The sequence below is a fragment of the Athalia rosae genome, chromosome 2 (genome assembly GCF_917208135.1).
Source record: "Athalia rosae chromosome 2, iyAthRosa1.1, whole genome shotgun sequence".
NCBI lineage: Eukaryota > Metazoa > Arthropoda > Insecta > Hymenoptera > Athaliidae > Athalia > Athalia rosae.
Genome location: NC_064027.1, coordinates 5217458 through 5242717, shown reverse-complemented (window position 1 = coordinate 5242717; position 25260 = coordinate 5217458). Strand labels below are relative to the sequence as shown.

At 40.0% G+C, this 25260-nt stretch overlaps 3 protein-coding genes across 6 annotated transcripts; 2 read left to right on the top strand and 1 right to left on the bottom strand.

The window, feature by feature from the left end:
* Nucleotides 1–8: 8 nt before the first annotated feature.
* LOC125500066 lies at nucleotides 9–2240 on the top strand. 2 transcript variants are annotated; one of them, XM_048651287.1, is made up of 2 exons: nucleotides 9–147; nucleotides 1163–2240. In XM_048651287.1, exon 2 carries the CDS (start codon nucleotides 1233–1235, stop codon nucleotides 2085–2087), a length of 855 nt encoding a protein of 284 aa, XP_048507244.1. In that variant the 5' UTR covers nucleotides 9–147; nucleotides 1163–1232; the 3' UTR covers nucleotides 2088–2240. The 2 variants fall into 2 exon arrangements, with proteins under 2 accessions (XP_048507244.1, XP_048507245.1); XM_048651288.1 differs by lacking the exon at nucleotides 9–147 and adding an exon at nucleotides 332–352.
* A 1279-nt stretch (nucleotides 2241–3519) lies between these two features.
* LOC105684558 (vacuolar protein sorting-associated protein 53 homolog) lies at nucleotides 3520–8085 on the bottom strand. The gene is made up of 12 exons (XM_012398010.3): nucleotides 7753–8085; nucleotides 7085–7485; nucleotides 6880–7000; nucleotides 6657–6793; nucleotides 5774–6565; nucleotides 5473–5628; nucleotides 5214–5339; nucleotides 5021–5099; nucleotides 4787–4935; nucleotides 4421–4586; nucleotides 4193–4339; nucleotides 3520–4104 (listed from the first exon to the last, which is right to left on the bottom strand). Exons 1-12 carry the CDS (start codon nucleotides 7837–7839, stop codon nucleotides 3946–3948), a joined length of 2520 nt encoding a protein of 839 aa, XP_012253433.2. The 5' UTR covers nucleotides 7840–8085; the 3' UTR covers nucleotides 3520–3945.
* A 183-nt stretch (nucleotides 8086–8268) lies between these two features.
* On the top strand, nucleotides 8269–25213 carry LOC105684638. Of its 3 annotated transcripts, XM_048650985.1 has the most exons (9): nucleotides 8269–8547; nucleotides 13198–13309; nucleotides 17053–17500; nucleotides 18717–18977; nucleotides 19676–19983; nucleotides 20789–21099; nucleotides 21202–21385; nucleotides 21480–21658; nucleotides 21768–25213. In XM_048650985.1, exons 3-9 carry the CDS (start codon nucleotides 17281–17283, stop codon nucleotides 22204–22206), a joined length of 1902 nt encoding a protein of 633 aa, XP_048506942.1. In that variant the 5' UTR covers nucleotides 8269–8547; nucleotides 13198–13309; nucleotides 17053–17280; the 3' UTR covers nucleotides 22207–25213. The 3 variants fall into 3 exon arrangements, with proteins under 3 accessions (XP_048506942.1, XP_012253580.2, XP_012253579.2); XM_012398157.3 differs by lacking the exon at nucleotides 13198–13309 and having other exon boundaries at nucleotides 21208–21385; XM_012398156.3 differs by lacking the exon at nucleotides 13198–13309.
* Nucleotides 25214–25260: the final 47 nt, after the last annotated feature.

Genomic DNA, 25260 nt, shown 5'->3' with positions numbered 1-25260 from the left:
AGATAATGTGAACTTTGACCCTTTGTATCTCGTATTGATTAGATGATTCGACCGGTTGCCACACTCCGAATAAAATCTAAGCGGAGGGAAATCAGTGTGTGGAATTAGGGCCGTTCGGAAGTGTGATAACTATACGGAACGAACTAGGTACTCCTTACTAATTGATTAACGTGTCCGCATACTTTTCTAGTGCAAGAAGCGATCAATCTGTTCGACCAAACGCTCGTAATTTTGGTCTCATAGTAAATAGGTAGTAATACGCGATAGAAAATGGACCCTACGATGTAACTCCGCTAGAAATTTTCTGATTTACATTTCGAATCGGTTATATATCCGCGTTCGGAATATACAGGTGCGTAATGAGTTGGGACGGTGAAAATTAATGACATATATACATATTCGCATATTGTTTCCTGTATACATTAATTTTTGAATCGATTATTTTTTATACCGCCATGACCTATTGCGCCCTTTGTGGAATGGCATAAATTAACGCGGTGTATGCCGTATGAATATGCCAAAATTAACCATCCATTGCTCCGTGAAATTGGCATAACGAATGAATTGGAAATTTGAAAGGAAATTTTATTTTATTCGCGTGATCTACGCTCCTCGTGCGTATACATATGTAACCGATCGCGACTTCGAAAAGTTTGTCGAGTCAAGGACGGGTCTATGAGACTCGTAGAAAAATTTCCAAATGCTTACACGTCTCCATACATGTGTACAAGTATAAACAATGTCGATGTCATGAGACAAATTTTGGATTTTGAAAGACCCTGTATGGCTCATGTTTTTCTTTCATACGACACACGAGGGACTTCAATTACCAAACTATATGCGTTTTATCCCTGAAACAAACATCTCTACTCTCCACCGAGAGAGTTATGATGCACGTCGAACGTGCGGTGGAAGTGTTTGCTCAGGAGACCTGCACAGTGGAATGATTTATCTCGTATTCAATGTTTACTCCATTCACGCGATCAGCGAGAATTATCAAACAGCTATTATTAAGCTATTAGTGGATTGAAAAGAATCCAGCTAAAGTCATTAATATTACCCACACTCCGACGTTCGAATATCGAGAACAGTGCTCCGATCGGGTGGGGGAGGATTCGTGTGTGACCGTATATTGATAGGAACGTATCATTCTGTTTTTCAGATCCATTGTTCGTAGGCAATCGTGCCGGTATATAAGGTAGTAACAATTTGGGAAAATCCAGTCCGGCAAAATGGAATCAAAGTTCATAATCCTCGTGGTGATCGCTGTCTTGTTGCGAAACTCGTTCGCAGGCGTCGTAGGCACTACAGACCGATCGGTGGGCACCGATGACAAATCTTCGGCGAACCAGAATTCAAGAACTCGAACCAACCTCCGGGAATGCCGCGAAGCATTCCGGGCGACTGGTGAGGCGGTTTTCGACTATATCGCCGGACTCCTTCCAAACTCGAGCTATACTCCGACACGAGATCCGGAAATCAAAAAATCCATAAAGCAGAACATCTTGAAAGGTATCGCTGCATATTCCAATGAATTATTAGCCATTTCACCCGAGTCGAGCAAGGACGTGTCATCCTCCCAGCCGGACCTGATTGAACTGGTCAATTTATGGCTAAGTGCCTTGGACGCCGGAACTTCTAACGCCCTGAAAGCAAACGATCCGGATTTTCCGGCCCATATCGCGGACATGAAAGACGATATGTCTGCCGAGATCAACACTTGGTTCAGCAGTGCGAACAGCATGATTGCGATTGCTGCGAGAGCCCGCGCCGGTGGATCCATTACCTCCGTTATTCGTCAAATCGAACGAGTGCGGAACCACTCGCTGAAGGCCGCGAATAATACCGTAACTTTCAGCAATGAAATCGCTGCAGCCATAGAAATACTCCATGAGCAAGTATCCGACTCACCTGATGACCAGGACAAGTTTTATCTTGATCGTTACAACGCCATCAGAAGGAAAGAGGTGACCGCAACTGACGCTTATGTTGCAACGGCTACTAATCTCTTCGATCTTCTGAAAGTACTCGAGGACATTCCCCTGGTTCAAAGACTGCAGATCGTGGACACTCTGATCAGCCCCTAGAGATTCACTCGCCGACGTTGGGACTACGGAAATGAGGACGATTAAATTGTCAAAAATTTTCTTATAATTTGGTTCTTTTTATTCGACATGTTTTCACGTTCTGACTTAATAAATAACATGGATACACGTGTATCTGCATCCATCTTTGCTTGACTTATATTCATCTTTTTTGCCTAATCTCGAAGACATCACCAAGTCTCAGAATTGAATAAAATATTCTGAACTCGGGAGTTGGAAAATTTGAAAAGCAAAACAATCTTCAAGGTGAGTCTGAAGCAGTAGGTTATTGAACCAACGTATATTTGAATGTTGAGAAATGGTAATCAAATGGACATTGTAAATCCAATTTTTCAGCTTTGAGCGACGTAAGAATTCCGTTAACCATCGGATTATTTTCGATTTTGAAGTCGAAAATCAATATTTTGTTTTCTATACCATTCAAACGTATTTCAATCTCAGGAATGGCCAATTCTCCACTTTTTGGAGCAGAAAAGTTGAGATATCTTGATGAGAAAAATTCTTAGCTCAATTTGGTCAACGGATTCGTGTTGCTGGGGTCAAAATACATTAAAAAAGTGTCCTGCAATCGATTTTGAAAATACTTCATTTTTGGCCCAAAAATCGAAAAAATCCAAAGGGGTACCCCTTGGATTTTTTTCAATTTTGGGGCCAAAATTCGACATTTTTTTTAATTGAGTTTTATATGCTATTCTTATGTAATTTGACCTCAGGAATCCGAATTCACAAGTTAAATTAGTCTATCTATAAAATTGATCAAGTTATCGCTTTTTGAAGCAGAAAAATTGGCATATCTCGATGGGAAAAATTCGTAGCTCAATTTGACCGACGGATTCGTGTTCCTGGGGTCAAAATCCATTAAGAAAGTGTCCTGCAATCGATTTTAAAAATACTTTATTTTTTGCCCAAAAATCGAAAAAATCCTAAGGGGTACCCCTTGGATTTTTTTCAATTTTGGGGTCAAAAATCGACATTTTTTTTAATTGAGTTTTATATACTATTCTTATGTTATTTGACCTCAGGAATCCGGATCCGGAAACCAAATTGATCTATCTATTTTATTGATCGAGTTATCGCCAACTTATCGTTCTGAAATGTGAAAAATGGAGCATATCCCGTTGGGATTTATTCCCAACTTAATTTAATCGACGCCCATCTCCCCAGTTAGTGATTCTCGGCCCATTTATAAATTTATAAACGAATTCAAAGAACCACCCGCAACTCTGCATAATCTGAGCGCTGATATTAACGTGACAAATGCTATATTTTTACGAATAGATTTGTACGTGCACTGAATCAACGAGGTCTCTTTTATCGCATGGGCCTGAGTAAAAGAAAGGGTAGAGATAGGACATTCCCATGTAGAAAACAGGGATTCTATTTTATGAATTGGGAATTATAAACGCGAATATTCTGGCATTGATATATTCAAATTTATTCAATTCAGTTATTTACAATTCTTTAAATACCTATTATACAGATGAAATGATTTTCATTGCCTATACTATACATTTATTTTATAAATGACCTATAGAAATTTTGCAAATAAATATATCAAGTCTTACATATATTTTTTCTTTTCATGATTCATCGACTGATGAAATGATCTTAAAATTAAATTCTCAGATTCTTTAGTCGACTCTGCGGACAATTTACTCACGCTCAAATTTGTTCGTTCACTTGGAAGTAGCAATAAAATTCTTCGGTTACCAGAGGTACTGCTATTAAGGTCGATCGTACAACAACATTGCTAGGTCACAGCCAACAAATAGGCCGGAAATGATTTTGAAAAACTTTACTAAAAATCTATGAAATCTGTATCGACAAAATTCGTTTTGGGTTACATTCGTTTTTTAATAAGTTTTTCTAATCTTTTTATTCTCCCAGCTTCGTGCTCAGGACTATCTTGTGCGACACTGATGGTATCTCCCAATAGCTCACTACTACTACTTTGTCTGAATTGCTCCACTAATTGCATCTGTTCCGTTCTCCGCAATCCCTGGAAGTAAAATATAATTACGTTAATTTCGAAATTCGCGAAAAAAATCTATTTATTTTGAACATTATCAAATTGAACTTATCGATACCTTCATATCAAGTATTTTCTGGAATTCTGGGGTCGGTAAATCCGGAAGTAATTTTCTACATTGATCTGCAAAAGCGCTAGGTGATTCTGTTGGAGACATCACAACCTTCAGGATCATTTCAGCTTTTGTCATACCTTTCACAACGACCTAACAGAAAGAAGTAGAGAAATTTGTAAAGCGTTCATCTTTTCTCTCGTTTGGAGAATGTTTCAAACGTTTAGGACAAACCTTTGTATACGTAGCTGGTGCTTTTCTTTGAATTTGACATCCAGTTGAAGGTAAATCGAGAAGGGCTGTTTTGAGCATGTGCACATCTAGTAATAACTGTTCTGCACCAACGGCATTTAAAGGCTTGCATTTGTAGAGTTGCTGTACTAATTTCGGAATGAATGAGCTGAAAACCAAATGATATAACTTAGAAGTTTAGGAATCCCTGGAATTTGTTCTATCCGTATGATTTTTTACAGGCACATCATTTGAATTGAGTTGTGGCATAACTAGAATGATTAGAAAAAAAAAGTAGGCACGCTCAACCATCGCTCTTTAAAATATTTGAAAAAGTTCGGACTCGCTGAAAGCGATATGCCTGGGTACCTTGCAAATTTGACGCAGAGCTGCGTAAAATATTTTCTGCATGATGACAATCTCTCTCGTATAGAAGGGATGTTTTGCCTAAGATGTGACACTATCGTGCTGACGTAAGCACTCTGATCACCAACACTTTCAATGTGTACCCATTGAACCTGGAGAATCAACCGTAAATTGTTCGTAAATTAAGGTAAATGAAGTTGATTGCAAAGATAAAAAAAAAAACACACGAGCACTTACCTTACTCATTGCAGTTAATGCCGATTCACAAGCGGACTCTAGATCTTGTACCAACAGCTGAATGCAGTTGGATATAACGCTTGAAAACACAATTACCATGCGTCGTTTAAATTCAAGTTAGAAATAGCAATGAGGATTGATGAAAAATGTTTGTCTTATGTCTAGCGTGTTAGTAAAACCTGCGAAAACATACCTGTGGAATATATCCTGTTCTTGGGACAGATTAATCTTTTCGGAAAAATTTGCATCCGTCTTTTCTCTCAGTTTTTCTTCCAACTGTTGGGTTGTTTCCAAACAGTATTCTGCTGTTGTTAAAATGCTGAAAGACGATCACAGTGAACGTTATTTTCCACAGTGTCTCTTCTCATCATGAAGATGATAGCCATATCTCACGGAGCAATGATTCAGGTATAACGCAGATTTGGAAAGATATGTCATGGATTGAATCTTACCAGCATATGCGAGATTGTTCTTCCTTATTAAATCTAGTGGCTTCCCCTTCTTTGAGAAAACTTTGAAAATTTTGTATGAGTCCAGCAGTTGATAAGTCTCTAAGATCTCTCGTTATATTGCTCATGCTAGTTCCTATACTGGCACTGCCGCCGATTCTGTAATATGAATATAACGTTGAACACGCACGAGAAAAGAAACTCCAGATTGGCGAAGAAAAATTTAAGGTACATAACAGGCTGTCTCAGTTTTTTCCCAAGCAGCAAATGAACATTGACAAATGAACGGATGTTGAGCGCTTACTTTGGTAGATTATTCTGCAATAATTTCAGTGCATATTCACGAAGATACTTTTGGAACGTCGTGGTGAGACTGAGCATTATGAACCCTGTACTAAGCTGCGTGCATTGTATCATGCACTTTTTGTAGAATACAAAAAGATCAGCACATGAGGCTAGCACGCTACTTGGCCCTTCGAATCCGTCGAGTTCCTTTGCTCCAGGAGGTTGTATTTTGCAGTCATTCAAGAATTTATCCATCAAATCTGCCAAATTTCTGTCAAGACTTTCTATGTAGATGTTTAGATATGGCTCGAAGCACTTTCCAATCAATCCACTAAAAAGGGAAGCGCTGGATTTTTCTTGTTCCACTTTTTCAGCTTGAATTCCCTCAAAAGGACCGTCCGTAGTATCGTTTTCCTCGAAAGGATTAGAATTTCCAGGTTTCCTATCGATTAATACGTCGGGATTTTCCAATGTTAGTCCAGAAAATCTTTTTGCGAGTAAATTTTCAAAGCTTGTTGTCCGCTGTATTGCATAAAGTAAAAGTTTGACATCAATTTCATGTCGCCTTTTTTCCATTAGTTTACTCAGATCTTCACGGGTCATGTGACAGAAGTGGACCGCAATTCTTTCAGAAACTTCCCAGTTTTGAGGAAAAATTGAGCCAAACTTGCTTTCAAATTCTAGCAGATGTTTTTTTATCCAAGCATATCTTCTATCAATTTTATCTAGCCAGGCTGAATCCTGATTATCGTCAAACAAGTGTGAATACTCTTGTAGTTGCATAGCAATAAACCAGCTTAATAAATCCCTCCTTAACAAATAATATATTACAAAGTCAGTTTACAAGTATTTTAAAAGATTTAAAAGAAGGAATTAAAAAATAAGAATCTTGATTAACTCACTTGACTCTTGGATCTAGTACTGACATAACTAGACACCCTTCCGTGAGTTGGGAAAAATGTTTAGCATTTTGGCCAGAAAAAGCTTCACGAAAATCAGAAGTTATCTGTTCAGCTAATTCGACTTGAATTTGACGTACCTGATATTAAACAGAAAATTGACCTTAGAAATGTTTCAAATAGTAATAAAATTTCTCTTTAATTTAATATCTACAATATTTCTCACTTGGTCAGAAAGCTGTTTTATCTGAGGTATATCCATATAATTACTGAAATGTTGCATAACTTCCATTATAGCCTGAAGTGGCATCACTATTTCCCCATACTGCTTTTTTTGTGTTAAAACTCTAGAAAAAATTGCAGTCAATAATACTGGGATGAAATTACACCTTACAGGCAGTAAAAACTCTTTCATTTCAGCTTGTACTTACTTCAAACTATCAACCCCACCCACCAACATATGCAGATGGTTTAGAGCTGTGATCGAGGATGTGAGATTACGTTTTGCAAAGTCAAGCTGTTTTATATCTCGTGTAATTTCTTTTACGGTTTCTTCAGATTGTTCTGCTTTATCTTTGATGTCTTTAACGTGAACAAAAAGCTGTCTGATAACCTTATGCGCATCTTCTAATGCAACTCGACCATCCTGGCCAACATTTGTTTGCCCTCTCACAACAGATCGGATTTCTTTATCAATAGTAAAAATTTTTTGTTCCATTTTTCCAATGACATCATCGATATTCGACAACGACTGTTCCGTTGGAAATAGGGAATTTATGTAATCAACTGCATTAAAATTTGGCTGATCCAAAGGATCATTGCTGGGTAAAACCTGTAACAGATCGTATGTTTTGAAAAGATGGAATATGCAGGGACCAAGAAAGAACTTTTCTACTCTGAAATAAAAAGCTTTCAGCGAAGAGCTTTTTCAGAATCAGCGAAGGAACCGTCTGATTCTGTAGGACGAGCACTCCAGCAATTATGGTGGAAAGAAAGTAGTTTCACAAATAATCTAGTTTTCAAATGACAGTTCAATCAAATTGTTGGCCGTTTCAACGTGTCGATGTATTGTTAGAAGGACATATCCAAGAATCCTAACCTGTTCTATGACAGTTTGAACGTCAGCAGGAAATGTGTAAGTGGCGGATTGCAAGTCCTCGAGTTCTTCATCTTCGCGAGATCCCATATTTCTAGAGTAATAAATTTCCAAATAATTGCAAGCCCACTACAAGCTCTACCCAGAAGCTTTTATAAGGCATTCCCACCATGTCCGTGTGACCACGAACATTTACTGCTCTACGGCCATATTTATTGTTAAAGAATAAAATATTCTCCAATCGTTATCTAACTATCCAATAGTTAGGCGTGTCACACGAAACGAAACAACGTATGAAAATTCTCATCCCAATTCCTGTTACAAATTCATCGAAGCTCCGTTAAAGAAATTTGCATAATGGATTTGTTTACTGTAAACTGTACGGTTAACGACGTGCATCTCAGCTGGAATCCGGAGTCCTTCTCATCTCGGAAAAACAAATTTTTCGGATGTAGCGATGGGTAGGCAGCGCAACTCTGTGCACAAGATTTCACATAGATGGAGTATCGAGCAGCTTCGCCTCCACAAATTTACCACCACAAAGACAGGGTGAGTCGTCTCAGTAGTCGTGGGGTCACAAAATAAATTATGTCAAACAGATCACGGCGGCCCAGAGCCGAATGCGGACCCGTTTCTCTCGAGGGTTCCCAGAGTTGCACCGTTGCACGCGGATTGTCGGATGTTCGGTGATCTGTTGTAAAAAATATAATCGCAAGTGTCGTGTTCGTGGATGCGGTAAAGCTGTACACACCTGTCCATGCCTTTCATTAGAGTAATGCTGACGCCACAACATCAGTTGTAAGTATTGCCAGCATCTAGACATTTTTTTCAATAAATCTGATACATTTCATCTTGTGATGGGCGCGGGTTTTACGGTGGGATGAACCGGACCGCTCTGGGAATAAACCAATTCAATTTAAATCGCATGTCATACAGTCCTTGTACGGCAGGACGGCCGAATCAGGGTTCTGTATATGTCTCCGATCTCTCTGTCACGGGATTTGTTTTTATTGGTCTTTCTTCTACCTGCCGTCAAGGCAATCGCAATATTGCTAAGTATTCATTACTCAAAAAATTCGCGCTATGCTCCGAGGGAAAAATATCCTGAGCCACCTGAATCCTGGACACCTATTTCCCTGGGCAAGTATATTCAAATGATTTAGGTGCGTTAAATGTGATCCAATATTTCATGAACAGAGATGGTTCTGCTTACTGGTTCCGATTGTGAGCTTGAAGGGGACACCAAAAATGAGCCACAAAAAATTGCCGAGAAAGAACATCCTCCTACTGTTTTTTCCTAACAATCGTATAGATCACAGGGTGAAACATCGTGATATCTATTGTGGGTATTGTCCTCAAACAGGTCAATGTCAGACATTGAATAGATATACGTGTATTTCCTATTTTCAAACTAGGTGAATATCTAATTGCATTTTTATATTTATATGAAAAAATCAGTTCATTTCTCGTGCTCTTGGGCTCGAATAAATGGTCGCTTGATAGCCGTTCTCGCTGACTTTAAAATTCCTTATTAGTTGCGAGGCGAAATCAATTGAATCCAATAGAAACGTATCGCCGTTGGTTGACCACTTATACGATGCTCGAGATGCCTGCTGCAATGATGTCTTCGCCTCAAATCTCGTGAACTAATCTGCGTTGCGAAGCTGAGACTAAATTGAACGTTAAAACTCGTTCGCAGACCTTGCTAATTAGGCATTTGCAACGGAACGAAATCGTGAAAAACGAAATCAAACGAAACAACAAAGCAGTTAAAAAATCTCCGAACTGTCTCGGTTTACAACATGTTCCGTGTAAAGTATATTAGACCATTCTAATTTATCCGCTCGGGATTACGAGAGGGAATAGAAATAAATGTAATTTTCTCTACGAAACAATGATCAGCTAACGCCTCGCGATCAAAATAGGCGTGAAATTCGGCGGTCTAGTCGTAAGGTTTCCTTACTGTTAACATTAATTGCTAGAATTCTGAATGTAGGAGGCAAATCCACCGAGGTTTAAACAATACCAAACTGAGGTATTGGAGTTTGAGGTTTGCGTGTAGAGCAGCGCGACTGTTGATGAATGGATAGGGCCGAGGAAGCGAAAAAGCACGTGTTCGCGGGGGTCGAGGCCCACTTTAATCAATAACCTTACACTATAAACGACGACACCGAAGGCTTGGTTTTTATCAAAATTTAATTGGAAAAAACAACCACGTCGTATAAGGCCGGAGTATGCGGTAACGTAACGATACGAGGGAAATATTCTTCGTCAAAATATGCGGTGCACATTTATCCGCTTATTAGAAGAAAAAACGTCTGTAGTTACATACCTATACGTACCGCGTAATTTGGTATCTTTATAAGTCACGTCTAAAAAAATATAGAATTAGATCAACTTCGGATCAAAATTTTGGGCGTCTAGAGTTTGCATAATTGGGTGAAAAAAAAAAAAATGTTGGGCTTTCTAAATTGAGAAAAAGTTCATTAGGATAACGCAAAATTATGAATAACTTTGCATTTCTTTTAATGTTCACCTGTTAAGTAGAGTGTAAATGAAAATAATTTGACAGAAGTATCGCGTGATTATGATGATAATAATATTCGTTAATTACGAACGAAATAATTTCGAGCATTGTACGCACATTTTCACATTGATCTTGAGTTTGAATTACAACATCCAAAGAATATCAATCGCGTGGGTCAACTCGTATTATATTTCGATATTTTAATTGATAATCATGGGAGTGCGGGCATATCTAGGTTATTTCAATATCTCTGACTTTTTTTTCTTAACAATTACCATAATTATATTCTTCGTCAAAAGGTTTTCTTCTCTTTTTTTTTTTTGTCAGTCGCTTCTTTTTCGGGAGATAACCTCAGAACGCCATGTAATATTATTCACTTAGATACATTGAGTAACCGCGAGTTACCAAACATAAAATATCCTTCTTCAGCGATCTTATTTATTCGATGCCCCGTTTTTATTCGTATGCCGTGGCCCGTGAACCGTGAACCGTGAATCACGTCATCTGTGAATCTAATCGCTCGATTCTACGCGATGAAGAAAAAATACCTCGCAAAACGATCGATCGTTTGTATTTACGAATTGTTGCAAGAATCGCGGAGAGAACCGGCGTAAAAGAAAAAACTTTTCCTCAAATTGCGTGGGCGAAAAAAAAGGTTTCCTCGTCGGTTGTCGCCCCCCAGTTATTCCTTGTCTCACTGGCTTCGATATGTACGTACCTCATGTATAGCGCCATGCTCCTCTCTGAGCATAATTGTTGCTGCTGCTTTGAGGAGAGTTAATTCGATCGTACTAATTGTTAAATTTCTATGCAATTACGGAGATGTAGGTTGATATATACGTTGCCATCGCGGAAGTGGAGTCTGTTATTTCGTCATGTTGTTATAATAATGTGTTATGCGTTCAAGTGGAACCGGAAAGTGCCATGCATCTATTATATACGACGTGTGAATCTAGGGAGATATTTTCAAACACATCTAGGCCTGAATAAAAAAATATAGATCGACAAATCGCACCTGCCGCTTTTTTTTTTTCTTTGCTTATTAGTCTTCTTTCACCGTTTATTGGATATCAGCCGATCACAGGCGAGCACGAAATCGACATGGCTCAGAAACCGATCAATTCGAAACAGCTGTAGAGGAGGAAATTAGTGAGCCGGAGAACCGCGGGGTGGATATTTGATTTAATCTCGGATTTAGCGAGTTTCCGCGCAAGGTAAAGGATATATACAACGGAATTTATCTTCTTGTTATTAACCGGCGAAAATCAGTGCGCCCCAATCAACGCAGGATCGTCATTCACCCCCGCGGATCGTATATGTGGAGTCGTACCGCGCCGGTAAAATTCAGAAAAAAAAAAAAAAAAAGTGGAAAGATAAAGAACAACTCAACTTATCAAATATTCTCAAAGTGACGTCAGGTGATAAGAGAGGAGCGTTTCGTACACATTTACTGCACATGCTATGTACTGTTAACCCCTTTTTTCTTTCGCTTTTTTCTCCCTTTCTTTCACTCGGTGGGCGTAGCAGCAAACGCGTTACCAGGCAAAGTTGAAATATATTCCAGTTCAATTTGTCTAATAGAAACGTATAACGTTTATTTTCTCACGAATATGTTAATCCGCAGGATACGTTATCATATTGTGCCCACGTACGCGTACATACATATATAACTATATTTATACCTATATACCTGCGCATCTGTCACGTACTTTATTTGTCGTATGCCTCCCATTTAATTACCCTACCCCCTCTGCACAGTTTTGTTTGTATATGGACACATGTCGTATATAGGTATACACGTGAGTAGAATATAAGCATATACCAAGCAAATAAATTAAGTATATAGGTATTTAATTCCATTTAATGTATGGTAATGATTCAATGTCTATTCAAAAACATGGCTAACATATACTCGTTATGTATTTTTTATTGTTCAAACTATGTGTATTAAAATATTTTTTATATACACGGCTTGTCTAACGAACGATGATTATATTTAACGGACAGCACGATTCGTGCATGAATTAGGTACGCGAATGCAAATAATTAATTTCATGCCATTTACTCGATGATAGACTCAAAGTTCACATTAATCACTTTTCAACAAGTACAGTGTTATTATACCGTTATTATAACAACAATAACGAATCTTATTACGGAATGCGTCGTACGTTGGGAAAGAAGATGGTTCTACCTCCTTCCCTGGACGATATGAAACTTTTATGGAAACTTCTGTACGTACTCCTGGCTCCGTTGAAACGGTGAAAACAAAAAAAAAATAAGAAAAAGAGAAGAAAAAAAAAAATTCAAAGTACGTCAGGCAGATGTAATAACGATGCGAATATATAACACTATGGATCTCTGAAAAGAAGATAATTAAGAGTTGTTTTTAGAATCTTAGTTAGTGGGAGCTAAGTAGGGTTTGTTACACTGCATAGCGTATAAAGGAACACCGTTAGGGGTGGCTAGGATGTGGTCTCACTCGTATACCAAGGTCCTTAAATTTACGATCTAACTTAACTCCAAACTGTTTCTCGAATCTAATTCCGCACGCTTTGACTCATTACCCTCTCTCTGTGTGTTTCTCGTTTCCCTCTCTCTCTCTCTAACTCCCGGTGTTCTTGATCTTGGGGCTGTTGAGTCGAAAACTCGAAATCGAGCGAAAATTATCAAGTTCTACCGAACATATTTATTCCGCCGTTTTGTATCGCACAAACAAAGTTTTCCTCCCCCAATACCGCGAATATTCCGTACGTATAGTATACATATATACGAACGCTCTTTAGACACGAGGCAAAAGGGCGAAGCGAAATATCAATAAAAGCATAATTATTATACGAATATTTTCGTCGCCGTAGCGCATCGGCGGTCAAAGAGATGGAAAAAACGAAGGTCATCTAATGAAAATTATCTTATTGCAGATTCCACTCAATTGACCTTTTTCTTCGCATCCGTTGCACGGAGCTACCCGAAGTTATTTCACGTAAGCGAGATCTTTTTGAACGGGTATCTCGAAAAGAGGAAAGCGTACACGTAAGTCGAGACCCGTGTTTCTACGCCCTCTGAATTATTAATTGCAAATATGAATACCGCAGATGTTGTAAATCCTCGAGGATCAAAAGCGTTCGATTTTTTACCCTCTAAGGCTACTGCTGCTCTTTCGACCCGCTGGTTCACGATGTATCTATGTACAGGTATTATAGGTATACCTATACACAACGTTCTCTCCTGCGCAGCGGTAGCTGATATCGTTTTAGCGTGACACCACCCTATATACTATTACGGGGCGAAAAACCCACGCGACACTCGCACACCGCACCGTACACGCGAGAAATTGAACGGGAAATATTGCATACACGCACACATCCCGCAGGTGAACTGACGACAACACGCGATCTTATACACGGAGGCATATACATATAGGTGCGATACGCAAATACATATATATATATATTACAGGTACGTAAAAATAACGTACATATATCAGGTAGGCGTTGTTCAGTTTCTCTTCTCGAAGGACTGACCAACGGACGGTTTCACGTATACGTATACGTGTTCACACCGTCACGTATATATATACGAGCTGAGCGTTCGATAAACCTACACGAAATCAGTTTTTGTTCTCTCCTTTTTTTTCCTTGCACTTTGACATTAGTCCTCTTTACTTTGAATACGCTCGTGTGTGTGTGTTATCGGTACGTATACCATACTCCAGGCATTTCGTGTCAACTTGACCAAGTTTTTGGCTCTCACTGTTCTTTCCCTCTTTTTTTTTTTTCTAATTTTTCCAGGTGGATGGGCAGCGCCTTAATTACGCTGCACAACAAGCTCGGTGGGTTCGCCTAGGTATATAATTATTTGTTTTTCCCTTTTGACGTACCGCAGAAGCTGTGTACGACGACGTTGAAAAAAGTCCTTTTCAGATTGTCTGAAAAATAAAAAAATTAGCCAGGATCAGTACCTGCCCGAGTTGACGCGAAATGCCCTCTATATACATATATATATACACGAATTCACGTATTTTCACGTACTCCGTACACCGCGTTATACCCGTAAGATGCATGCATACGATATAAACTTATGGGTGAAACGGGGAGAGATATTTTTGTGGGCGACGGGCGAGCGCACGTTCGGATCGATTTTGAAATAAAAGTAACTACCGTAGTCCACCTATGTGTGTGCAGTTCCGCAGTCGTTTGAAGTTATAAAGCGACATATATTCATCGCGGAGCCGGTAAAACTGCCTACACACCTTACGGTCCACTACGCTATCCGCGTATCACGATAATCCGTATGGGAGTCGCAGATGACGTTGTTAAAAATGAACGGGCGACAATCGCTACTCGGTTCGACACTCGTGCGCCTGGAAAAAAAACGCATTCGAGTTCCAACCGACATTTCTATACGGTAGCTAAACGTACAGAAGTGACATCGAGTTTTTCCGGACGTAGCAACGCGGCCGGCCGGTCAACCGACCGGGATGATCACACAATGAGCACGACGAGGCGACGTCGAGTCCTCGCGGTACAGGGCTATGCGCTACGTGCGTGCATTCGTTAGAATAAATTTCCCGCAAGGCAACCACCACCTATACGCCATTGTTATTCCGACCCCACAGAGTTCTTCGTAGGTAGAAAAATTGCCGTAATATACATAAAGCCGACACTTGTAGTCGTCTCGACGGTGGACGTCGGTGGAGAGGTATGCCCGGGAGTACGTGTATATTTGCATTTGTATATCGGGTGAGAAACAGTTCTTAAAAATTCTTTCGGTTAAATCGTGTCTAGAATTATTTGATAAATCTCACGACTAACTACACGCGTCAACGTTGGGGCGAAATTTATTTTTCACCGCGCGATATCGTTACCGATGTTTCCTGGAACAACTCATTCCCCGATTATGCTCCTCTCTCGGTGCACTCTCCGTGTCACACGTGTGTGTATACATCCTGTATATATCCTGAGAGAATTGATGAATTTTATCGCGTCCAGTTCTGTTAGCTGCTGAATAACTTACCCATCAACGAATAATTTGACTCAGAGGCATCGACTGTCGCATATCTCCACACGTGTACATATATATAGCTCCTCCAATCAATACATATGTATGAGCGTCGAAAATACATGTTGTACAGATGGTTATATACATTCACGGTCGATCGAACATTAGCAATTGTTCCGTGTATAACGACGCCGGTGTACACCTACGCGTCTCTCATATAATAACTGCATAATTCTTTTCTTTCAGTTTTATCACCTTTTCATCGGCGCGTTGCGAAACGCAGACTGCGAATACCGGGGGGGGGGATATCGAGTTAGGTTGGATTTTCCGAATTGTAATTACCAATTTTGCGGGCACTTTGGATCGCGAGGTGACGACGATGCCGGTGCTCCTGCTTCGCGTAATCCGGCGGTCCTCTGTAAACTCACATATCTACAGGTGGCGGATATATACACGTTTGTATATGTAATAACGTATACATAGCATATATATACATACATATACCTCGCATACGCATGCAACGACGCTTGTTTGCTCGGGTCATTAGCTCGCGGTACTAATTGTAAGTGAAAATAATATGCGATATATATAGTTATAACTCATGTCCGATAAATAGCGATATTCGCGCGTGCATACCTCGACTTTATATCGAACCATTAAATGTATTTGCAGTGTAATTTGTACACCCATGTCTGCGTAGGTATATAACAATAATTGTCGAAAGGAATTATATCTAATGAATTTTTGAAGATGCAATTTACCTCGACGGGTATATATCCAATTTATGTGCACATAGTCCTGACGTTGCGTATACACAACCCGTCGTGTATACGCGTCCGTTTTGCTGACTAAATTTATTAAGTAGTTCTCATTTGCCGTCGCATTATTACCTGTAATACGTGCGCATGGAATGCGGCGAAATGCATACGAGGTGAAATGTTGCATATTTCTGCGTTTACGGATATCATTCGTACGGCTAATGAAACTGTGCCGTTTGACTTAATTTTTCGAGTCTCTCGGACGTTCTGAGGTGTTCGATAATTTCGTCTTATCTTCTTCGCAGCGTCGCCGACTTACCGTTCATCTTTTTCTTACGCCTGTATAAAACGTACGTATGATTATACAAGAGTAAACAAAAATACCGTTAATTTTCGCTCCGAGGAACACGTCATCGCGTTGCAATCCTACGTTACTGTATTGCAGGTTGTTATGTGTACGGTGACTGTACTATACATACGGTATAGAGAAATAGGGTGTTTTCGTGGATAATATTTCTGGCAATAATTCACCATACGTCATGCCTATAGCTACATGCCTATACCTAAAGTATGTATATCACTTCCGACTCGACTTCCTCTTTTCTTTTATTGGCGCTTTGAATGCCAGTTGACCTATTTGGTTATTTGACCATAACGATCACGGATTCGCTCGGCGCATATTATATCTAGACCTTTTCTTTTTTGTTCGTTCTTTTTTTTTTGGACGATCAAAGTACTAACGATCGAACCGTAATTGCCTCCTTTTGTCGAGGTACGCGGCACTGTTCGAAATTTCATATAAATCGTTACGCTACCTACCCCATTTTACCCGAAGACCTTGAAAACGTACGTTTTGATAAAAACGGAAGAAATTTTATAATCTTCAGGGTATCTTTAATTGGATATCGTACAAAGGAGGGTATCTTTTCTCCGACGTCATGGAAGCGTCGTTTATTGTATAATCTGTATCGATTTCAAGCTTTTTAATCTATTCGGTTGTTGTTGTTGTTGTTTCAGGAGGGAGACGATGGCGCGGAAATGGGGTTGAAACGTACTGCGTACAAGCGCTCCGAAGTAGGCGAATGGGAGTCGCAGACGCGGTGAATGGAAAAGGCAATTTCGTTCGCAGGAAAAAGAAAATAATAACAAACGAACAAATAGATGATTAAATAAAGGAAAAGGGAAGAAATAAACGAAGAAGTAGAAGAAGATTGAGTAAAAAAGGGAGATATTATCCGGAAAAAAATGATGACCACGATGGCTAGATTCCCGTGCAAACAGTCCTCGCCATCGCAACAGAGCACCGGTGTCAATAACTTTGGCACAAGGGGATACTGGGACACGCAGGTCATGCAACAACAGCAGCAGACGAGGACTACGACGCAACAGCAGCAAACCACGCAACCACCACCCCCACCGACTACACCCTACGCCAGAAGCAACCGTCAACAGGGCGACTACGCCGGTATGGATGTTCGCCATTCGGTTTGCTCCGTTTCCAGCTTTACCCTCCATCTCCCGATCAGTTTACTCTTCTTCTTCCATCCTTTCGTCGACCTGCATTTTCACCCTCTGCTTTCAATTCTCGAATTTATCTAGCTCGGGAAACCGCATTGAATCCGTAGGGACGTGACGACCTGGACTTTCTCTTCGCGTCGCGGTATCCACTCCGAAGACCCCTGAAATTACGACGACCAGCTGGTCGAAAATGAAATGCACGAACGATCGCGACGCAGTTTACGAATCGTCTATGCGTCCGCTTTATCCGTTCGGCGGTGAACCTTCGTTAAAGTTTGAAGAAACCTTGATCGCTCTAGCTACTCGCTACGACAAGTTCAGTTATAATCTCTTATCTGGTACGAAGGGCGAACGTCGTATTCCATTATCGTGTCACTTTCCTTGTAGTTAAACTCTTCTTATCTGGAGACGGCTTTATCGGTGACCCTGCAGTAGGCAAAGCGGGTTTCACCGTAGAAAAAAAAGAAAATTGAAGCAAACGCGGTCAACTACAAAGTGACGACCGATGTTTACACGTATCGGTCAGACGCTGTATACATATACCTAGATACGGTCCTAGACAAATTTACCTAAAAGATTCGAAAGTTTTCTTCACCCGTTAGAACGCGCACGAAATGATATTCCTAGCAGGGTAAGCTCTTTCCATCGAGAACTATTTTTTTTTTTTCTTTCTTTTTTTCAATATTTTTCCAAACCGTTAATTATCGTGACTAATGGATATCTCATGCGAATGTTGGCACTTCGTTAATGGCGTTCGTACTGCAAGCTGTATGATGCATCGCGTGTTTATATAGGTTCGTTGCACATACCGTCTAACGTAGGGAAGCGCAGACAGACCAACGGCACGCATAAACAACCCGTAACACCCTGTTCCGAGAAATGCTCACGTTGATACGCAGACCCCGAGGAAAAATTTGGAGAAAAAAAAAACAGAGGGAAGAGATGTTGGGACTCCTTGTTTTCCAGGCTGCGTCGAACGTTTTACCGTCAGCTGCTGTAATGCTGGATAGAGTTTGAGTCGGCGGTTTATTTAGCTTTGGAAAATACTATGGATTGACTCGAAGATCGGCGAAAATTATAATTGAAGTTTTCACGCGATCATGGAATAGCGCGTACTTTGAAAAATATGGTTTCATTTATCGGTGTATTTTCGAATGATTTAGGAAAGAGGAAAAGCGCCGTGGAACTTCTTCAGGAGTCTAAGGCGTTCTACGTCAAGAGTGAAACGGTTTTGGACAGAAAACAGGAATTGAAAAACAGCGGTCACCTCCAAGTTTCCCAGTTAACTGCCCCCGGGGCACCGCCGCGACTTTTGCGGAAGTGCAGCAACGCCGGTAGCTGTCCCATGCAGCCTACGTCCCCGCAACTTACGACCCCGCTGACGCCACCCTGCTGTTGGTCGAATTGTCACGACCAGGATAGACGTAAGTTGTACGCCTTTATAATTACTCCGATTCAATTGGTGAAAACAAAAATAGAAATAATTTATATCAGATCGAATCTCAACGTGGAAATGCCCATTAAATGACTCCCTGTGAGTCGTAAAACGTGTGCAGGGCATAAAGAATAAAGGAAAAATTTTCTACGCGATAGGATCATAAAACCGAATTGCTTCTCAACTAGTCAACTGGATTCGATGTTTGTACTGTGATCTGATACGCCAGGGTTCTCTTCCTGTATTTATATACACAAACAGCAGCTGGGGAACGACTATATAACGCAGCGTGCGGTGGCTGAGTGTAAATAAACCGATCTGGAAACCGGTAGTCTTATATACCATTAACAAAACTATGTACTCTACGCTCCCGATGTGCAGCGAGAACTAATTAGGCATGCAATTAGCGAAACGAAGACCATTGAATATTTGGCGATTTTCGATGATCCCGTATCGATCCGAAAGTCCGTGAAAAAAGATCGGTATCTCCTTCGTTACTTTGACGAACGGACGATACCAGATTTTTTTTTATTTTTCTCGGCAGATGAGAGAGATATGGTAAAATCGATGCACACGCGTGTGAAATCTTAACGATCATTATCCTCGAATGATTCTCACGATGTTCCTCGCATTCTGGCCCAACCCCGTTGTAAACTGTTTTATTTATTTTTTCTCGATTCCGCGAAGCTGACGGATTGATGAGCCCTCAGAGATCGTTGCCTCCGCCAACGTTACCGTCGAAGAGTCCGCGACTGGTTCCCGCCCCTCAGAGGAGGACGATTTCCGGTCCAGCTAGCGGAAACGGAACCGACCAGTTGCAGACGAAACTCAGAAGGCTGTTGAACACCGATAGCAAAGAGAATGTTTTTTTCCCCGATACGCCACCGCCCCCGTCGCCGTCGACCCAACAAAACGGAGCTCCGAGAGATGATAAGTTCAGATATTCGCCCGGGGGACTTTCTCCCGGTGGTTGCCGAGAAGGGGATCACAATTTGGTAATAATAATTATAACGTTATCGTTGATACATTACTCACCGACATCCGGCTGATTATAAACGAAGTAAAATAAATCCTCCGAGAAAAACTCGATACGAAGAACAACGAAGACGCGTTACGAACGATCGATTGATTCTCTCTCTCTCTCTCTCTCTCTCTCTCTACGTCCCAACACGCGACGTTCGACCTGTAGTATTAACACCGGATACGGGAAGCAGGAAGCAGGATATCGCATATGGTCCAGTCTACCGGTACTCTCATTGGGATTCTACACGTATGGATATAACCGACGTACTTGTACGTACACTGGTCCGATTCGACGTGCGTGACTTTGTTATTCACACATACGTGCACGCTATCTTATGATCGCACATCGTCGGATGAGCACGTGCCCGGCGGACGTGATGAAGTATCCGAAGTGATCGTGTCATGTCCGCGTGTCTAGTCAAATAATAATTGACCAGTTCTACAGGATATAAGATAGAGCACGAAATAAACGGGTGTCTAGGAGCGATAGGAGCCGCGCGAAGAAATACGATGGGTTAACGGACCGGCACACAAAAATTTCAGATCTGTTATTCCCCGATAGGATAGATCTAGGTATACGTTGCGTACGGAGTCCGTTTGCCGTTTGGAATTATCATTTTTATCTCGGACTTTCGACCTATTCTTGCGAAAAAGCGAGTCCATCTGGGGCGCGATATTTCATCGTTTCACTACGCGGTAAAATTGTAACGTCGTTTCGATCCTCATCCTCCAAGTTTGTTATTGTTATTTATTTATTTTTTTTTCTATTCGTTTCAGCGCGGTGCACAGCTAGACATTTGTTTCAAATTCGGTAGAAGCAACTCTCACTCTCACTCGTACGGAAGGTCTGGAAAGAAATCTAGCAATTCATCGCCCGCCGAAACTACCGTCTGCCACAAATCGCTTCCGGATCTACATTGCACCAGTACGAGACGTCGTGCATCTCTTTCGCCGCACGCCTCATCGAAATCGTCATCCAAACCGTCGACGTCCGGATATCATCAGGCGACGAATAATTGTCCCGACTGCGAAACCAGCTCAGATTATTCCGAACACAGCTTCAAAAGAGACGCCAATTGTTATCGGAGGTACGGATGAATCTTTTTTTTTCCTCAATGATAGCCGGTGACGATTTTTACATCGTTCATCCCGCCGGTTTGATCTGCGTTACGACCGTTTCTCAAACTCAGTTCCAGGAATTTTAAGCGATCATTGGGTTCGGGCGGTGGGGACGCGAGCAGTGTTTTATCATCGGGTGGCCGGACGCAAAAATCGTCGGGATCGAGTAAACTGAGTCACGGTGCAACGGCAAGGGATTCCGGAGGGTCTTCCGGGCACTGCACACACCGCAGTGAGCCACCTCCTAGAATCCAGGTGAGGTTTGGAGTAAATTGAAGATTTTGCCTGCGCTAATTCTCCGAATAACGTAACGTTTCGATCTCAAACTCGGCGTCCATATTTATTTCAGGATTGCTGGAGTCACATGCGTAGAGACAGCGGAGCCTCGACGCAACATTCTACGGATAAAGATCGTTCGAGAAAAAGCAGCTATGGAAGTGGCACACCCCAATCCGTTGTCAGGCCTTACACGCCGGATTCGGAAAGCAGCAATAGTCGGACCGAGTGCAGCCCAACGCGTAATTCGAGGTAATTGTACTTCGTGAAAAAGGTGGAGTGCGGGTCTTCGTTGGGCGGAGATTTTTTATCGCTGGAATCGTCTTCCCAGTTGTTTAATTTGGCGTATTTCTCGTTGCAGGTTCTCCGATAGTTGGAAAGAAGAAAGGGGTAGACCCATTTTGCGATCAAAGTCCGATATCAGCGACCGTTACTGGCGTCACGATAACGTTCGCGCAACAAAATCAGTTCATCCAACCCGATCGGTTGCACAGTTGGAAATATTTTTCGATCGCCTCGGCCTGGATTCGGATAATTACCATCGCATTACCGAACCAGATTCAAAGTCCTCTTCCCCAGTTTTTTTCGACAGCGTTAGCTCGGTCGATTCCGCGTTAGGCCTATATTCCTGGGCTGGAAATAACCAATCGAATCAGTGGCAAAATAACAACTGCAGCATCGGAAGAGGAAACGAGGACTGCAATCCGCGATCAAGCGATCCGCCGAGTATAGTCGAACGAAACGCCAGGATCATTAAATGGCTTTGTCAGTGTCGCAAAGTACAATTTGGCTACAGCTAAATTAGTCATTAAGTAAGGTATGTACCTAAAAGTGAGGGATCTCTGAATATTATCGAGTCTCATTTACTTTCGATTATTTGTGGAATTGACACCAAAAACAAGAGAGAAAAAAGAAAGGATATTATACTTTTGGAATTCATGTCGTTCGCAGAATTCCGAATGAAGGAGATCTGAAAATCTCGTCATCACGGTGGAAATTTCAATTTGATATATTATCATCTTATTGACGAACGACAGACCTTCGGACGTTGAGATTTTAATTGCATTGTTTATTTACCTATAATAATTGGTTATCTGTTGAGAATATTTTTAGGTGGTGTTTCAGAAACACATGTGCCATTTTCATAGTAATCTCCACGAGTCAGCAAGTATCAGCTTAGCAACAGTTTATTTGCAGCACACGGTAGATCGGGTAGTGTTTTTCGATTACTCTAATTGTAAATAATAGTTTTTATCCTATTCGGAATGTTAGTTATTCGTTGCCCGTCGAAGTCTTTATCTATCTATCAAATAGATGCGTTATTGAATCATGAATCTATATCCATTTGCTTCGGTGCATACCGTTGAAATTTTACTTTCTACGCAGCCTATGAATCTCTCTCAATTTAGCCCTGGCTGGGTCATCGAATTTCTTTCCAGTGTATCGTGACGAACAATTCAAAAATCATGCCTTCGAAATTGCTGGTATTTAAATACCACAGATACAGAACTCACTCAATTAACGTTAACGTCAAATCTGTTTTTATCATTTGATTCTATTTTTTTTTATTTTTATTGACGAAAAGTAGCGACTCAGGTAGTAAACTGGACAAAACGCAAATAATAATTAAAAACTAATCGATCGAGGCTGGAAGTCGCAAGCCTTTTAATATGAATTAAAATAAATGTGTTCAATATTTTGGGTATCATCGAATGACAGTCACATATTTTAGACCAGGTTTTTACCCTATGAAATTTTTCACATTTTTTTTCCAACACATCTCGGCCGGCGCGCAATGTGTCAAGGTGAAATAAAATTTCACCGACCTGCGTTGTGTAGTGTAATATTCGCATGCCGCGTACAAAAATACTTGATCAGAGCTTTTATCAATAAGAATGTTCAATTATTCTGGCCTTAGTTTTCCCTGGTAAAATTAATCATCAATGCATGACATTTATAACATGATGTTTAATTATCAGAAACTGATGATAGTATTATTGATGCGTAGTCGGTACGGTCTTTGGTAATTTCTTACGGAATTATGAACCAGTCGAGCGATAACACTTCATTCATATTGCTTTTCCAGTTTCCTACAATTCTGTGAAAGTTTGTACGATTGTTAATTCCTCAAAGACTTTAGTGCGGCAGCTAGATTTTTGTTGTTAATTCATCAGCAATGTCACGTGTGAGGTATAGTTACTGATTCAGGTGGGCATGAGATTGCTCTGGGTGTTATTTTAATTCGGGAAGACGAGTTTTCGGTTCGATAAACTCCGTTGCTATTTTTTACAGTATGTAACGATGATATTATTCCGTTCTTAAAAGAAGTACTTAACTTGCCTAGTTGTACGTTGATGTCATGCCAGTAAAGCAGGTATTCCTGACGCTGACGGAATCCCTCATTTAAAATCATTGTGTAGATTTTACACATTGCATTTAATTGTCCCGTGAAATATACCATGTAGACTTATCTACAAGTCAAAATAGATGTTATGCTACCATTAGTATTTACACTTAACAAGATCTTATAATCGTTTGTGGCAATCAAAACTTCATTATAGATTCAGAGGAAGATTTTAGCAACTATATTTGAAGGTAATGATTATTATTAATAATTCGATACATAAAGTTAGAAAATATTTATCGATAGTGTGTAATGGAATGCTAGTTACTGTTAAAGTTTGAAAAATTTCGTCTTTCTATTATTGAATATCTAGTGTTTCAGAAAAAATATGTAACAGAAGGCAGCCCGAGGTCGACTATGGGGAAATCATAGGTATATATGCCCAGATATATATTTATTATACAAAGAAAGTAGTGATATAGTGTTAGAAAATGTATTGTCGGCAAACGAAGGAAATAATCCTAATGTTTTAAACCTATAGTTACAATAATTCCACTAATTTTGGCTTGACGAGTAAATTTCACTACAACTTTTCTTATGCGAAAGACATTTTTCTATCTATAGACATAGATAGTAAAATGATAATTAGACATATATATATATGTATACATATATACTTCGTGTAGGGATTTGATAGCATACTTATAACTGTAATCAGAATAATCGTTGAATTCGTTAGGGTAAAAGGATTATTATAACAATAATGAAATTCAAAGTTATGTAGAATATGTTGACCAAATAACTGTTAGACAAAGTTTATGGCATTCCTTTAAAAATGTTGAAACGAAAAAAGAGAATATCTGAAATTGATAATGTTTGTAAATTCTATGAGAGGTATCTGACTCTCTAAATTTTTGTTGTTATACTTTTATTCGATGATCGAATCGATTATAAAAACGGAGAATATTAGGAAAAAACAATATGCGAAAGAACATCGTTTGAATATTAATTAGCTGCTGTGAGTAAAGTTTTCATTCAAAATATTGAATTCTGCATTTCTACAAAAGTACAACACTGCCACAGTGCGCATCACTCAAAATTATATGAGATCTTTCTACGTATAATGTATACTATTTATGACGCATAATATTTACGATTGTTATATCCATGAAGTTTCAATTGCTTTTTTATTATCTAGTCACGTATGTAGAGCACAGCGTATTAATCACTCGAATAATTATTAATTATTAATTGCCATGTGTCCACTGACATCTGATGCCGACGTTCCGTTTCTTGTATTTATGTAGTTCCGACACTCAAATATTATTGAAAATTTAAAACGGCTTGGATAAAATTTGAATATTTAAAACAGGGTAAAATTACATCTGAAATTATTAACACCATGTGTATAAATAAACCAAATAGATTGTTGAATATTATAAATTAAAGTTATCTTTTATTTCGTCTGCGATCTATTTGAAACTTGTTCAATTTGCTATTATTATATTGT